At 38.3% G+C, this 16,528-nt stretch overlaps 1 protein-coding gene across 9 annotated transcripts in view; it reads left to right on the top strand.

Annotated features, from left to right (window-relative positions):
• Positions 1-16,528, top strand: part of SAMD13 (sterile alpha motif domain containing 13) — a 51,965-nt gene that overhangs the window by 8,388 nt on the left and 27,049 nt on the right. For 3 of the 9 annotated variants that reach the window (XM_032302322.1, XM_032302323.1, XM_032302324.1), the window contains one exon: positions 7,651-7,735. In XM_032302322.1, the coding sequence (XP_032158213.1) occupies positions 7,651-7,735 (85 nt within the window). Of the gene's footprint in view, positions 1-2,784; positions 3,495-5,765; positions 6,250-6,368; positions 6,477-6,674; positions 7,132-7,650; positions 7,736-16,528 lie in introns of those variants that run through there. The other 6 variants (XM_032302330.1, XM_032302329.1, XM_032302325.1 and 3 more) reach the window with 6 other exon arrangements.

Below are 16,528 nucleotides of genomic sequence, written 5' to 3'. Positions count from 1 at the left end.
TGGACAGCCATTAAATGAACTGTATTGGTGATTCAAATTCCAAACACTGTTTGCCATTCAACGTACTACATTCCAGTAAAAGTCAATACATCTTATAACTATGTGAAAAACACTTTATGTTTATATATAAAAAGACTCTACAAAAGTTGGGTAACTATCATATGGTTTCACTTATTTGTGGAGCATAACAAATAGCATGGAGGACATGGGGACTTAGAGTGGAGAAGGGAGTTGGGGGAAATTGGAAGGGGAGGTGAACCATGAGAGACTATGGACTCTGAAAAACAATCTGAGGGTTTTGAAGGGACGGGGGGTGGGAGGTTGGGGTACCAGGTGGTGGGTATTATAGAGGGCACGGATTGCATGGAGCACGGGGTGTGGTGCAAAAATAATGAATACTGTTATGCTGGAAATAAAAATAAATAAATAAATAAATAAATAAATAAAAAAGAAAAAAAAAAAAAGAGACTCTAGACTCCAGTAAATGTAAATAGTTCTTTCATCTACATGAATGGACAGTAGAATAATCAAGTCACACCAAATGCAGGAAATTCTTTGCTGTGCAGTACTAGCCTGGGCACTGCAAGATACCTGGCATCTTTGGCTCCACCAACTACATTCCAGTAGTCCTCCCTCCCCAGTCCCTGGGACAAGCAAAATCACTCTGGTAAATTTCCAAAACAACTCCCTGAGGTAGATCCATCCCAGCAGACTGGTTCTGTAAATCCAGTAGCCTGCTTTTCTATTGTCATTGGCTACCTCTCTATAGCATTTGACCTGATAATAAACTCCTCTTCACTTCTCCTTCCTTCCTTGGCTTCCAAGTCATGGCACTCCTGCAGCTTTCCCAATTTCACTTCCGCAGTTCCTGCCAGGTGTCATTGACTCTTCTCTTCCCCTTACCCATCTCCAGTGCCCTTCCTTATTTATTTGAGAGAAAGAGAGAGAGTGCAGGGGGAGGGACAGAGAGAAAAGGAGAGAGACTCTCAAGCAGACTCCCCGCTGAGCATAGTCCCAAGCAGGGCTCATCTCACATGACTTGAGCAGAAATCAAAAGCAGGATGCCTAAACAACTGAGTCACCCAGATGCCCCTGCCCTTCCTTTTCCCACTCCACAAGGTCTTCAACTCACTCTCCTATGGAATTAATTCTCAAAAGTTTTGTTTCTACACAGAATACCCAAGTCCACACTTCCAACTGACATTCTGTCATTCATACACAGAAAGCCTCAATTATACATGTCCAAAATTAAACTAGTCATCGTCCTCTAAAATTTGTTATTCCATCCATTGTACCTATCATCCACTTAGTCAATCTAGAAATGACACTTATCTTTGGACCCTAGTCCTCAAGCCCACATTCAGTTGATTGCCCTGCTCCCTGTTCATTTTGCCTTGGAAGTGTCTCATATCTGCTCCCTTTCTATTACTGTAGTTTAAGCTCATATTACCTGTGACTTAGAATACTGTCACAGCCTCTCAACTGGAACTTCGACTCCCATTTATCTTTTGATATTTCCACAAAAGGAGGTAATGATAGTATTTATTAGTATTTATAAATAACACGTTATTTATATTTAGTATAGTGGCGATCCAGTGCTCATTATATGCCAGCCACTATACTAAATGCTTCCCATATCTTTTAATCTGTATGACCACATAATAGTAGGAGTTATTATTATTGAAATTTTAGAGATGAGGAAAAGAGGTATGGGGAAGTCAAATAACTTACCTAAGTTCATAAAGCTAGCTCTAAAGTGACACCAGGATCCCAGATCTGTCTGGCTTTTAAAATCCCCGCTGTTTTTTGCTTTTTTTTTTTTTCCCCTGATACAACATTTTCATATTGCCTCTAGTCTCATCACAACCTTCTCGTCAGTCTTTACACCCCGCCCCCATCCACCCCCATCCACCCCCCTCCCACGCCATTTCTTTCCTCTTCCTCCCTCCATTATCCATCTACCACTTTTCCTTATTGACTCTAGCCTGATCACAATCTTCCATTCCGTCTCTATGCTTCCCGGTCCATTCTTCCCACCCATAGGTTCCTTGACTTTACTTATTTCCTTACTAAGGATTCACCCACCAGCTATTTCAAGAGAGTCCTTCAGGGCAGGCTCTCCTTTTACTGCGCCCACCACATCTGCCCAAAGCCCTCCTTCTCTCCCAGCTACTGAAAGCAGAGTTAGAAAAGGATATGAATAAAGCGGATACAAAAAATTTCCTGCATCTTAAGTTTTTCTCTGCCTAACTCAGTGTTGTTCTATCGTTTCAACAAAAGGAACCAAATGAAAGGTGCTCTGTGAACTGTGGAGTGCTCAGCAAACGTAAAGTGCGATACATTCACCCTACCTTCGCATGCCCCGGGGTTCAGCTGAGTTACTCTCTGTGAACGAAAGCAAAGGTGTTCCAAGTGGAGCACGCCACGTTTGTGCTCGGAGTGAAGGAAGAGTAAGGCCCTAAATAATATGAATTTGGCTCGGGAAATGTCTACTTGTCATTACCGCCCAAACCCAGCTTAAGAAGTTCAACAGGTCGTGAGCCAGTAAGACCGGGCAATAATGGTATTGGCCTGAACACCCCCAATTTAAAACTCTCTCTAGGAATGTTCCTTTCCCCCAGCTCCCTGGAGGTTTTAAGCTGTTGCAAATGTCGTCCCTGACTTTCAGACTGCCCCCGCCCTGAGCCCTCCCTTCCCGACCTCTCCGCTTCCTGGTGGCCCCAGCTCTCGGACCCCCGCCCCGCCCGCCGGCGGAGGACTACAAGTCCCGGCGTGCCGCGCGCGCGCCCGGCCGGCTGCACCCGGGTTGGGCGCGTGGCGGCCGCCGAGCTCTGCGCGGGGGAAAGCCTCCCGGCGCCGGCCATGCGGGGAGGTAAGTGATACGCTCGTGCTGCGAGGGCACTGGGAACGCGGCCACTCTCTACCCTCTCCAGGATTAAAGGAAACGAAGAAAACCACAATAAAAACCGCCCTGCCCTCCCTCGTCACTGCTGTGTGTCCGGTGCTCCCGCAGCTTGTTGCACCCACGAGCGTGGAATGTGTCACCCTGGAGTGGAACTAGGGGCAGAAGCGTGCCGGGCTCCGGCGAGAGCTGCGGCTCGCCGGGGCTGCGGGGCCGAGCTCGCAGGATGGGACTGGGTGGTGGCACCGGCGCGGCTGGGCGCCCAGCGAGCGCCACACCCCCACACTCCCTTTCCACAGACGGGCTCCCCGGGGAGCCCCCAAACTCAAAGACGAACGGTTTCTTCTTGAAAGTCTTAGTCAGAAACTTTCCCCTCTTGTCGCCGGTGCCACCAGCGAGTCGTTTGTCTATCGGACGGCGCCGCTCCTCCAAGAGGCTTCCAGGCGTCCCCTCTCCTGCCTTCAGTCTTGCCCCACCGCTCGCTCTGCAGGCCGCTCCTCCCGCTCCCCTGAGACGCCCTTAGGGACGCGGTGAGCACGGCCCTGCCCTCCGGCGACTTCTCGAGGTTTCTTCGGCAGCCACGTGGACCCAGGTCTGCACTCTGCGATGTGGGCTGGACGCTCCTGCGGGCCGGTTCCCCGACGGGAGGCAGGGCGAGTGGGTCCTTTGGGACCCCGCCGGTTCCCGGGGTGGGGGCTGGGATGGGGGGAGTGAGTCCTGAACAATAAAAGAAGCTCTATCAGAGGCACCAGCTTCCCGCCCTTGCTGACTCATCTCCCCTCCTCAGCCCATTCTCAACTGTGCCTGAAAGTTCTGCTTCAGAATCCCAACACGAGGATCTCCCAAGTTATTCTAGCGCATCCCGTAATATCAGAATAATGGATCAGACGATCTTGTTTGTCTCTCTCACCCTACACTTAACACACTACACACCCGCGCCCATAAAAACGCACCGTGCACTCTACACACTACACACGCCACAAACACATACCATACGTATTACACACAGCATACACATCACATAAACATACATACATACACACTTTGTTTATCCTACAGGCTGTATACACATACCATATACAATATACGTACGCATCATTTTTATTAGTGGAGAAGAGAGTTAAATCAGTTTGTTGGAAAGAGTAAGGAGGAAGTGGGTGAGTACCAGTATATATACTTCTACCCACAAATGTCCATTTATTCCCAAGTTAGAAACTAGCTGATGAGTGAAACCTGCCCTTGTTAGAATTTAAAATGCTTTCTTGACTCTTTTTTTCCCCATAAAATGGGATTGATTTCCTACATCATCTTCTGAAATCTTTACCCTTATCTAACAGGCAAACTTGATCACAGCAGAGGAGAGAGAAGGAGATGTCCTGTATGTGTAGGAAGAAAATCTTGGAGAAACTTCACAGAAACCTTCCTCCTGTAGGGGTGTTTAAGGAAAAGTTACATGTAACTAGATTTTCTTTGCCTCTCCTTTCAAGATTCAGAGCTGACCTGATTTTGTTCTGAGCCATTGGCTTGACAGTGCTGTTGAGACACGTTTCCCATCCATCCTTCCCCGCAGGACTCACACCCCAGCCCATCTGAATTTAGTTGGCGCACATTTCAAGAATTTCAGATCAACTCCCAAAGCATTATGAAATCTGTTGATGAAAGGGCTCTCTGTCTCCAGAAGAGTTCATCATTTTGATCAGTGGTGATAAGACTCCCCTGTTTGACCAGACTCAAAAAAAATGGTCCTCAAAAATAAATGAACACTTAGAATTTGTCCCTAAATTATTGTTGTTATTATTATTGTTGTTTTTAGAATTTGTCCCTAAATTATCATTTGCTTTTTCAGAGGAGGAATGGTGAAGATGGGCAGAGAGAGCATTTGAAATCTTTCTCAGTCATGATCTTTCATGAAGTTGAACTTTTCTAATATCCTTCTTGGAATAGATGAGGGGAAAAGAAATTTGACTTTGAAATTCAGGTTGCAAATTTAGATTATAATTTCTAATCTTCTCCTAGGGCCCTTAAGAAATTATTAAAGAAAAGGGAGACCTATTACTTTCTCCTCAGTTCTTCCTGAGTTCTACGCAGTCATATAGCAACAGATGATTATTTTTTTTTCTACAATCCCTCTTGGGAAACTGTATTCTTTCTGCCCTATCTTAAGTAGTTTAGTTGACATCTTGACTTAAAAGTGTCCAAATATTGAATGTTGTTTCTTTTGATGAAAGCTATGCATGCTTTCTGTGTATCTATGGCATATTTGTGGAATGGGAATGTTTCCATTCAGCCGTGGTTTCAGCCAAGCAAGGGAACTGTGAGATTGGCCAGAGTAAATTAAAAGATCATGCCTAGTCTCCCTATGCCACCTTCCCATTTCCTGAATGGGGGGAGATACTATAAATTTGGAGATTGGCATAGTATCTTCTTTTTCATATGTAACTAATATAGGACGTGGTGCTCATGGATAGTGTTAGTTAGATTTGTTGAATTACGCTTTGTATGCAACTGGAATAAACAGTTAAGATTAAACCTCCCAGAACTAATTGTTTTTGTAGAATGAGATTTGTTTCATTTTTCATTTTGGCTGACTTCATATGGTGGGTTGAAAGCCAAAATAAAAGAATGTAGGTGTTCTCAAAAGATCTGGTCATCCACTTTGCATCCTCTGAAATATGTTACTTCCTGCATAATGAAGAAAAGGATTTTCTGCTGGGCAGTGCTTTCCTTATTCTTAAAGAGATTGCTTAAAAGCCAGCCCTGGGAACTTTGTCCATGAGTCTCTGTTAGGAAGAAAGTGTAACACAGGTCTGCAGCTCCTGAGTATTTACTGATTATAGCCAGTAGTGCTAGGTTCTTTCTCTTATTTTCTCTTGTTTTTTTTTTCTCCCATGGGGGAGAAAAATAGTTTTCAAAACATGACATTCCTGCTCAGAACAACAGCAAGGATCTATCATGCAGCAACCATGAAGGGGGTTGGGGGAGAGAGTAAATAAGAGGCTATCGATACTGCAGGTTTTTCTTTACAAGACAGGTGCAGGGAGAGTTCTGCAGTTCTTGGACTCCTGATTCATTCACTTCCACTAATTGTGCTGAAGGTAGTTAGCAAAAGTGAACAGGCACACTGTAGCTTTAAAAAGTCAGCCATGAACCAGAAGGCAGTTGGTGCAGCTTGTGTGTGATTCCTAACGTCATGTTGGCTGAGAGCCAGCCTGGTTTTATTTCACTGTGTCAAATTGTACCTCCTTATTGAATTCCTTTGCCAGCCTACTTTGTGAAAGAAAACATTGGGGTTTCTTTGGCTGCTCTTGATAAGCCTATAAAAAATGACATGTTTTAGTTGCTTCTAGGTAGGTTTTCTTTTTACTCTTCCACAAAAAGAAAATAATAATAATAATAATAAGACAATGTAGTATGGTGTTACAGAGTATCATTGTTAGTGTTTTGTTTTGTTTTGTTTTTTTCTGAGATGCTTAGAAAATGGTGAATGTGTAACAGTTTCCAACTGAAGTGAAATCATTCTTTTGGCATGGAGCAGCAGCACTATCTTCTGTCTACTCTGTAACGGTGTGTGAATGTATGTTAATATCTATATATATATTAAATGTTGGATTTCTCTATGAATGATCTAAGTGGTTTAGCAACTGAAAGTTTGTGTGTGTGTGTGTGTGTGCGCGTGCACATGTGTGTGTGTATGTGTGTGTATCAGAAGTGAAGATTATCCCACACTTAACAGTATTATTTGTTAATCATCTACTTCTCGAACAGTGATAAAATCTTGTGAATATACTAAATGATGCACTTGTCATGTCAGAGTAATCCCTAGAGAAGGAGTGCCGAAGTATAAAGTAATTTGAGAGGAAATGTATTTAATTTATGGCTTCAGCTGTAGAACAAGCACGTTTCAGAACTAGTTTTTTAAAGCAGTTTTGTTCATAGCTTTTTCATCTTGCTAATTGCATATTAATTGTGGAGGGTTTTTTATTTTTTCACAGTCCTCATCCTACTAAACAAAAAGACAAAGTGATGGATGCTACTATATCTCCTTGGACATTTTGGTGATTTTTACATAAATCTAATGAGCTGCCTCCCCTCTCTTACACACACACACACACTCCCCAGCACCAACCTTCTGTGCTAAGGGATATCTGACATTTTTGTGAGCTTCCAGCTTTACCACAGCGTGGCCATCTCACAGACAGGTTTTGAGGCTTTCGTTGAGCATATGTGAGGTAGGGGAATACTTGCTGACAAAAGCTTTAAGTGCTCTTTTGCATTGCAATGAAAAAATACAAGGTTTGTGAGTGAACAAACAAACAAAAAATACAATTAAAAAAAAAGAAAAAGAAAAGAAATCCTAGCCCGTGTTCTGAAGGGGCAGGAAAAGGGTGATTGTTTTTCTTGACTTTGACTCATTTATGAGTTGCAGTGTCTTAAGTGAGAGCTTGGCACCCAGGGGAAGCTGTGCCAGTTCACACAGCACTTGTTTTGAAGGAGGATTCAATTTCATTTGTAAATGCTTATTGTCAAGGCAGGGAGTGCCAGTACAGATGAAAGCACCCCAATCCGTCTCCTCCAGTTCTTTAGGTTTAATCACATCTCTCCTATCGCTGAGGGAACTGGTGGTTTAAACAAACATACGTGAACTGGTGTGAAGCTGTAAAAGGGACCACTATGTTTCCGATTCAGAATATATATTCTTCTCTCACTTTCTAAGAATTAAACACAAGCTTTTCTCCCTTATTGATTAGTTGCTGAAGTAAAGGAACCCTGCAGCCTTCCCATGCTATCTGTTGACATGGAAAACAAGGAAAATGGCTCTGTCGGTGTAAAAAAGTAAGTGAAACTGGCTTGTGAGTTCTGCTTCTGCAAACAACAGAGGGACTTGGTTTCTATTTTTATACTTCTTGCTTATCTACTACAATGTACTGTTTGGGGGTGATTTTGCGTGGTCTGCACTGGCCACCAGACTCCCTCCTCCTCTCCCCACAACCCCAGTTGCCTTTTTCTTTATTCCATTTCTAAGACAGAGATGTCTCAGACATCAAACTGTGCATAAAGGGTTAGGGTGTCAGGCTTTGGAACAGGGACCATGGAGGATCTCAGCCCTGCATTCTGTATATTGAAACAAAAACACTGAGCAAACAGACTCTGCCTTCCAAGTCCATTGGCTACAAGGGTGGGGGCAGAATAGAGAATTTGAGTCTTTTTAAATAAAATCACGTCTATCAAAACTGAGACCTGTAGTAAAGGAAAGAAAAAAGCTTTAGTTAGAATACAAAGTTGAACAACTGTGTCCTACTAATTTTATGAACTGATCCTTGAATGTGAAACATTTCAGTACATAACATAGTGTATTTTCATGTCTGTTCTCACATTTGAAACTTTGTGGTGAATTATATGCTTGATTCTTTTAGAAGGGAAAATTTAGTTGCATTATGTAGCATATTCTGAAACATGCTACATATTTCAGGGTAACTTGTAGGATATCTGTGAGTATATAAAAAATACGTATATCCCTATTTAGATGTTATTTTGAAGCTACAACCACTTGGACTACCAGGAGAAAGTAAGTTCCAAGAGAGTGTTATTGTTCCATTTTTTCCACGCCATTTAGTTTAAAATTGCCTTCAACTTGAGCTTTGGAGGAAACTAATTAAATAAATAATGCATAGAAGCTATGATATCTAAATGAGGGAATAGTGTGCTACGTGATTGTGTGTAGAGGGTATATTTTGCTTCACAGCAAAGTTACATTAAAATAAACTTAATAAAATCTGCTTTTAAAGATTCTTGGGTAGTGTATATATCAGTGCCATGATGGCATGTTTATCCCATTCTTGAAGTTTAGGGTTGGTAAATACCAGAGAAACAAACGAAAGAGATGCGCCTTTTTTTTTCCTTTATGAGTCAGATCAGTGCTCTCCAGTAAGTCTAGTACTTTGAACAGTGATGGAAATGTTCTTCACTTGCGCTGTGCAAAATGGTAGCCACTGGTCACACGTGGCTGTTTAAAAATTTGCAATGTGACTAATGTAACTGATAATTGAACTTTTAAGCAATTTTAAAAGTTAACAGCTTTATTGATATGTAATTGACATGTAATAAACTGCATGTATTTAAAGTATAAAATATGTAAGTTTTGATACTTGTATATGCCTGTGGAACCATTACCGCAGTCAAGATAACCACCCAAATTTCCTCATAACCCTTTATAATCTCTCCCTCCTATTCTTCCCTGCCACCATATCCCCAGGCAACCACTGATATACTATCTGTCACTGTAGAGTAGTTTACTTTTTCTAGGGTTTTATATAAATGGTATTATTCAGAATGTACCTTTTTGAGGGGAGTGGGGGGGGTGTGGTTTCTTTTACCCAGCATAGTTAATTTGGGATTCACCCATGTAATAGTGTCTATCAGTAGTTCATTACTTTTTATTACTAAGTAACATTTCATTGTGTGGATATACACCAATTTGTTCACTGTTTATCCATCCATTTGCTGATAGACATTTGGGTTGTTTCCATTTTTTAGGTATTACAAATAAAGCTGCTTTGACTCTGTGTACAGGTCTGTGTGTGGACATATGCTTTCATTTCTTTTGGATATATAGGAATGGAATGACTGGGCTATCCGGCAGGTATATATTTAACTTTTTAAGAAACTTAGAAATTGTTTTCTCAACTGGTTGTTATTTTAAATACCCACCAGCATTGTATAAAAATTCCATTTGTTCCATATCCTCATGTACTCAGTATGATCAGTCTTTTTCATATTTGATATTATAGTTTGCATTTTCATTTCCCTAATGACTAAAGATGCTGAGCATCTCATGTGCTTATTTGCCATCCATACATCTTTCTTAAGTAAAATATGGCCCAAATCTTTTGCTCATCTTTTTTATTGGGCTAGTTATTTATGTCTATTTTGTAGATAATTTTTGTATATTCTGGATACAAGTCCTTTGTAAACATGATTTGATAATATTTTCCAGTAGTATGTGACTTGTCTTTTCATTCTCTCTAAGGTGTCTTTCAAAGTTAGGAATTTTTAATTCCAATGAACTCCAGTTTATCAATTTTTTATTTTATGAATAATGTTTATCTTTTTATTTTATTTTATTTTAAAGATTTCATTTATTTATTTGACAGAGAGAGAAAGAGAGAGAGAGACAGCAACAGAGGGAATGCAAGCAGCGGGAATGGGAGATGGAGAAGCAGGCTTCCTGCTGAGCAGGGAGCCTGATGCGGGCTCAATCCCAGGACACTGGGATCATGACCTGAGCCAAAGGCAGATGCTTAACAACGGAGCAACCCAGACTCCCCTATCTTTTTATTTTTTTAAGATTTATTTATGTATGTATTTATTTAAGACTATGCACAGATATGTGAGAGCAGGGGTGGGGAGGGGCAGAGAGAGAGGGAGAGAGAATCTTAAGCAGGCTCCATGCCCATGATGGCTCAACATGGGGCTTCATCTCATGACCCTGAGATCATGACCTGAGCCAAAATCGAGTCACATGCTTAACTGACTGAGCCACCCAGGCGCCCCATGAATAGTCCTTTTAGTGTCATGTCTAAGAATATTTGCCTAACCTAAAGTTGCAAAGACTTACATTTTCTTAGATTTGGGACTGTGAGTTTTGAGTAAATTTTTGTGTATGTTATAAGATAAAGATTAAATTAGTTTCTGTTTGTGGTGGTGGTGGTAGGGTTTTTTGTCTATGAATATCCAATTATTCCCACACTGTTTGTTGAAATGTTCCTGCAACTTTGTTGAAAAATAATTGACTATATATGTGTGGATCTGTTTCTGGAATTTTTATCCCATTCATAATTTTGTATATATTTATGCCAATATAACATAATTGATAACTATAGCTGTATAGCAAATCTTGAAATCAAGTAGTGTTATCTATTTAACCTTGTTCTTTTTCAGACTTGTTTTGTCTCTCCTAGGTTCTTTGCATTTCCAAATGATTTTTAGAATCAATTTGTCAATTTCTACCAAAACAAACACAAAAACAAAAAAAACACCTGCTGGTGCTTTGATGGCATTGCACTGAATTATATAGATCAATTTACGGAGAATTGATCTAACAGTTTTGGGTCTTCCAACCCATTAACACAGTATTTTTCTCCATTTACTTAGGTCTTATGTAATTTCTCTCAGCGATGTTTTGTAGTTTCCCATCTGTATGTCATGCACATCTTTTGTCAGATATATCCCTACATAATTTTATAATTTCATGCTATTATAAATGGTATTGCTTCTTAATTTTAATATCCAATTGTTTGTTGATAGTATATAGAAATACTATTGATTTTTGCATATTGACCTTATACTCCACAATCTTGATAAACTCATTTATTAGTCTAGTAACTTTTTGGTAGATTCCATTAGATATTTAACATAGATAATTATGGGGGCACCTGGGTGGCTCAGTTGGTTAAGCGTCTGCCTTCAGCTCTGGTCATGATCTGAGGATCCTGGGATGGAGCCCCGCATCAAGCTTCCTGCTCAGTGGAGAACCTACTTCTTCCTCTTCCTCTGGTGATCCCCCTGTTTGTGCTCTCTCCCATTCTCTCTCTGTCAAATAAATAAATAAATCTTTTTAAAAATATTATATCTTGTAAGTAAAAAGAATCTAACATTTTCCTTCCCTATGTGAATGTATTTTATTTTTTTACCAGTTTTATTGCACAGAATAGGATCTCCACTAACAAGTTGCATAGAAGTGGTGAGATTAGACAAACTAGTTTTGTTTCCTGAGGGAAAACATTTAGTCTTTTTCCTATCTTTCATTTTCTATATGTGTCTCTTTTTTGTCTGCCTTTAAGATGTTTTTCTTTATCATTGATTTTAAAGCAATTTGATTATGAGATGTGGTATAGTTTTCTTCATCTTTCTTGTGCTTGGAATTTTGTTTTGTTTTGTTTTTTGGCTCTATTGGCTGTTTTCATCAAGTTTAGAAGTTTTCCAGGCATTATTTTTTGGTTTCCCTCATTCCTCCTTTGGTGATTCCAATTATAGTGTATATGATCACTTGATATAGTGCCACAATTCACTAATGCCCTAGGTTTTTTTTTTTTTTTTTTTTCATTCGTTTTTCTTTGTGTTTCGTTTCGGATAGTTTCTATTGTTTTGCCTTCAAGGTCTCTAATCTTTCCTTCTGAAATGTATAATCTATTGTTAATCCCACTCACTGTGTTTTCCATTTCAGACAATGTAGGTTTCATCTCTAGAAGTTCAAATTGGGTCTTATTTTTATATGTTGATATCTCTGTTTAGCATTTTTGTCTTTCCTCTTGCTTCTGAACATATGAAGTATAGTCATTGTAACTGTTTCAGTGTCCCTGTCTACTAATTCTGTCATTTCTGAGTCCATTTCAGTTGACTGATTTCTCAGTGAATGGGTTATATTTCTCTACTGCTTTCCATACCTGATAACTTTTGATTTGAGTGTCAGATATTGTGAATTTTTATGTTTTTGGGTGCTGGTTATTTTTATAGGAATTATAAATATCCCTGATCTCTGTCCTGGGTGCAGATAGGTTACTGGGAAACAATTTTTGATCCTATTATGTCTTATAAGTTTTGTTAGCAGGACCACAGCTTCATTTAGTTTAAGGGTATTTTTCCCCACTTACTGAGGCAAGACCCATCTTTGCACTCTAGCCAGTGCTCATGAATTATGAGATTTTCCTCTCTGGTAGATGGAGACATGCACTTTTCCCATCCCTGCATGATCCCTGAGGATTGTGCTCTCTAATTATTTGGGGTGGTTCTTTCCCCAGACTCAGTTAGTTTCCTCACATGTATGTGATAATCATTGCTCTGCTGAGTACTTGAGAAAGCCTCTGTGCATCTCCAAAGTTTTCCTGCTGAGAACTTTCTCCTCCGTCTTTAGGACTCTCCTCTGTGAACTCTTTCTTCAGGGAGTAGTGAATAGAGCTTACCTTGCTTGTTTTCCATCCCTCGGGAATCACTGTCCTCTATTACCTATGTCTAGTGTCTTGAATGTCATTCTTTTATATATTTTCTTCTACTTTTTTCATTACTTAAGCAGAAGGATAAATCTGGGCCTTTTTACTCCATCTTGACTAGAAACAGAAGTACCAGTTAATTATTACAACCACAAATGGTTAGTGGTTAACCTAATGGACAGTGTAGAGTTAGATTATAATAGAATCCCAAAAGGCACAAGATTAGACCCTTACAGCTGTTTCTGAGATCTGCCAAAACTGGGGCTTGTTTTGCTTTCATTTTCTTTCCAGACATGGAAAATATAGTTGCTTTACTTGGTAAAGTACTGTTACAAAGGGTCATTTCCAAAGAAGTCTGGGATAATAACCCTTATTCACTGGCCACATACTTCTGATCAGAGCTTTAGTTTTGCAAGGATACTGTTTATGAAGTCCCTTCATATGTTTAGTACTTTTGTACTTGTCAATCCTCACAACAACATTTTAAGACATACGTTTTTATTCTCATCTTACAGATGAGAAAACTAAAGCTCCAAGAGGTTGAAACCATATTATTAAAGTGGTATTTTACATGTTTTATACTAAAATTTCTAAATCCATTTTGTATTTTATCCCTTATATCTCAATTTGGAAATAAAATTTTCATTGGAAATATTTGATCTATATTAGATTTCATAAGATTTACAGTTGAAAAAATAGACTTACATAATTCCAAGCATAGTTAAAAGTTCCAATAAATGAATCAAGTGCCAAAAAATTATTTTTGTATTATATGCATATACATTGACACAACTGGTTCTTCTTTTTTGGAAGATTTTATTTGACTTTGAAACAAATGCATATCGATTTCAAAATGTCTTTCCAAGTTAAATAAATTTACTAAAACTTATACCAACTAAATGTAATTAACATTGAATTCAAAGTGGTGTTATATAAATTTATAAACAACTAAGTTTATCAATGTCAGTATATCAGTTTTCAAATTTTTCTTAAAATTGTTTTATGTTAGAAAAATGTAAAATTATTATTGCATACTATCATTGGATTGTATACTCTGAAAAATTTCAATTTCAAATTTTGTGCCTGTCTGGCTGGGTCACAAATCAGCTTCTTTTTTTTTTCCCCCCCTCGGGGACGTATAAATTTAGTTCATTCACATGTAGTGTGATATCAATGAGAAAATATAATATACTGTGCCATTTTTTTTATCTTCATTGAAAATTTGGCAAGTACTCATTTGCTTTAATAAAATCTTGAATTAGAGCAATAGTAGATCTTTGTAAACTTCTAGGACTTATCCAACAAGCATTGGCAAAGAACACACATCATTATATTCCTTGTATTTTTTCCCCCCACAATTCCTTTTATGACATTGCAATGGCATTTCCAAATATATAATGATTATTTAACAATGATATACATGACATTTCAAGAGTCTGCTTTAGAAAACTGAACATGAATATCATACAGTAGAATAAAGCATTAAGGGGAACATTTGTCAGTTGTTTTAGAATTACATTAAACCCAGATTTTTTTTAGTTAATGTGGCTAAAGTACCATTATTAGAATAGAATTTAATTTTTCACATCTAGCTGAAATTCTTCTTTGGCAGATACAAAAGATTTAAAAATATTTATGTCTGAGTTCAATTTTTCAGGCCATAAATTGACAATATTTCTTCAAAAATTTGGAAGTTTTTCAAGACAAAGCATACTTCCAGTATTAATTGGGCAATGTGTTTTATGTAGCACTATTCATCGAAAGCTAAAGAAAAGTAATTGTGTTTTTCAAATTTTGAACCAGTTGATATTGTTAAAAAATTTTGTCTTCAGGCAATTTTGGGGTGGCTTGACTGAAAAATATTTCACTTTATGTGAAGTACCTTTTTAGTCTTTTCTCATAATATACTAAGAAAACTGAATATAACCAGATGTCTATGGAAAAATTGTTTTCTTTTTTGTGCAAGAATCCAAGCCATTTATAGCTATACAAATTTATAAGCTCAGATTCTGTTTGAAATCACTTCAAAACGTTTTGTTGGACATTTAATTTTTAATTCATGTGGCTAATAGCATTAATTCTTTTTTAGATAATTGAGAAGAAAGTTACCAAATTTACTATATATCTACTGAAAATGTCTTAATACTGTCCATTTTATTATCTTTATCTTTTTTTTTGCATAACAAACAAACAGCTTTTTTTCCTTTTGCTCTGCTCCAGCAAATTGCAATTGCTATTCATTGTGAAATTTCCAGTATACTTTCAGCCAGCCTCTTTTTTCTTTTTTTTTTTTCTCCAACCTCCCTTTTTCTTTACTGTTCTGGTTCTAGTGCTAGTTTCTGCATCTCCTCTCAATTCTTCATCAATAGTATGCTACCTTTTTAAACTTTGAAAATTTATCCATACTTATCTCAACTAAAATTTATTAAAATTAAAATAGTTAAGAATGTCAACTTAATTACCACTTGTGACATACAAAGAGATTCTCATAACTTGAGCTGTCTGCATCAGACACATTACAGTGTTACATGAGTATGTAAGAAAACATCATTTGAACTGAATCAGTAGATACCAACTAGACTGGCTATATGTTTATGTATAATACTGGAGAGGACACAGGCATCTGCTTTCAACAAATTAGCCTAGGTGATGCAGCAGTTAAAGTGAAATGCTGTCACACCAACAATGGAGCTGTGTTTAACAGAAATGTATTTTATATCTGTTAAAGTTTTTACATTTAAATTTAAACTAATAGGGATGCCTGAGTGGCTCAGTTGGTTAAGCCACTGCCTTCGGCTCAGGTCACGAGCCCAGGGTCCTGGGATAGAGTTCCACATCGGGCTCCTTGCTCAGTGGGGAGCCTGCTTCTCTCTCTGCCTCTGCCTGCTGCTCTGCCTACTTGCTTTCTCTCTCTCTCTGACAAATAAATAAATAAAATCTTTTAAAAAATACAAAAACAAATTTAACCTAATAAAAAGTAAATACAGTTAATAATTCAGTTCCTCAGTCAAATAGTAAATGCCCAATAGCTACATGGGACTAATGGCTACCATACTGCATAGGTCATTGCCAAGTGAAGCTCTTACACACCTGCACCAGGAGAAAGATTACATGAATATGAAACTGAGGATGATGATTACCTCAGGTCAGGGGAGTGAGGGAAAATGGATGTATTTATTGTCCAGATCCTAACTTTTATTTTGCCTGGCGGGTTCATGGGTGTTTATTAAGTTTTGAAATAACTAACTAAATAACTAAGAGGGAGCCATTTTAATAGTCTGAACTATATCCTTCTACAGTTTGTATACAAGTACTTTCTGTATCCATATGTGTACACATAGTCATGTAATACAAGAATATACACAAACAGACACACATATATTCAAAGGACACATAAAATAAGCTGTTATTGAACAAATGGGATTATAGTATTCTCTTTTTGTGGATTGTAGATGCACAGATGTTGGATTAATCATAGACCTTGATACATGACACTCTTATCATTGTTCTACGTTTAGACATGATGTTAGATCAATGTTAGAATTTTTACTAAATTCTAAAAAAAAAATTATATGTATTTTACATGTATGTGCCTATGTGTACAAATCATAAATATTCAATGTCAAATATATATTAATAT

The sequence above is a fragment of the Mustela erminea genome, chromosome 10 (genome assembly GCF_009829155.1).
Source record: "Mustela erminea isolate mMusErm1 chromosome 10, mMusErm1.Pri, whole genome shotgun sequence".
Classification (NCBI taxonomy): Eukaryota; Metazoa; Chordata; class Mammalia; order Carnivora; family Mustelidae; genus Mustela; species Mustela erminea.
Note: the sequence above shows the minus strand (reverse complement) of the source record. Positions and strands in the feature narration are given on the sequence as shown.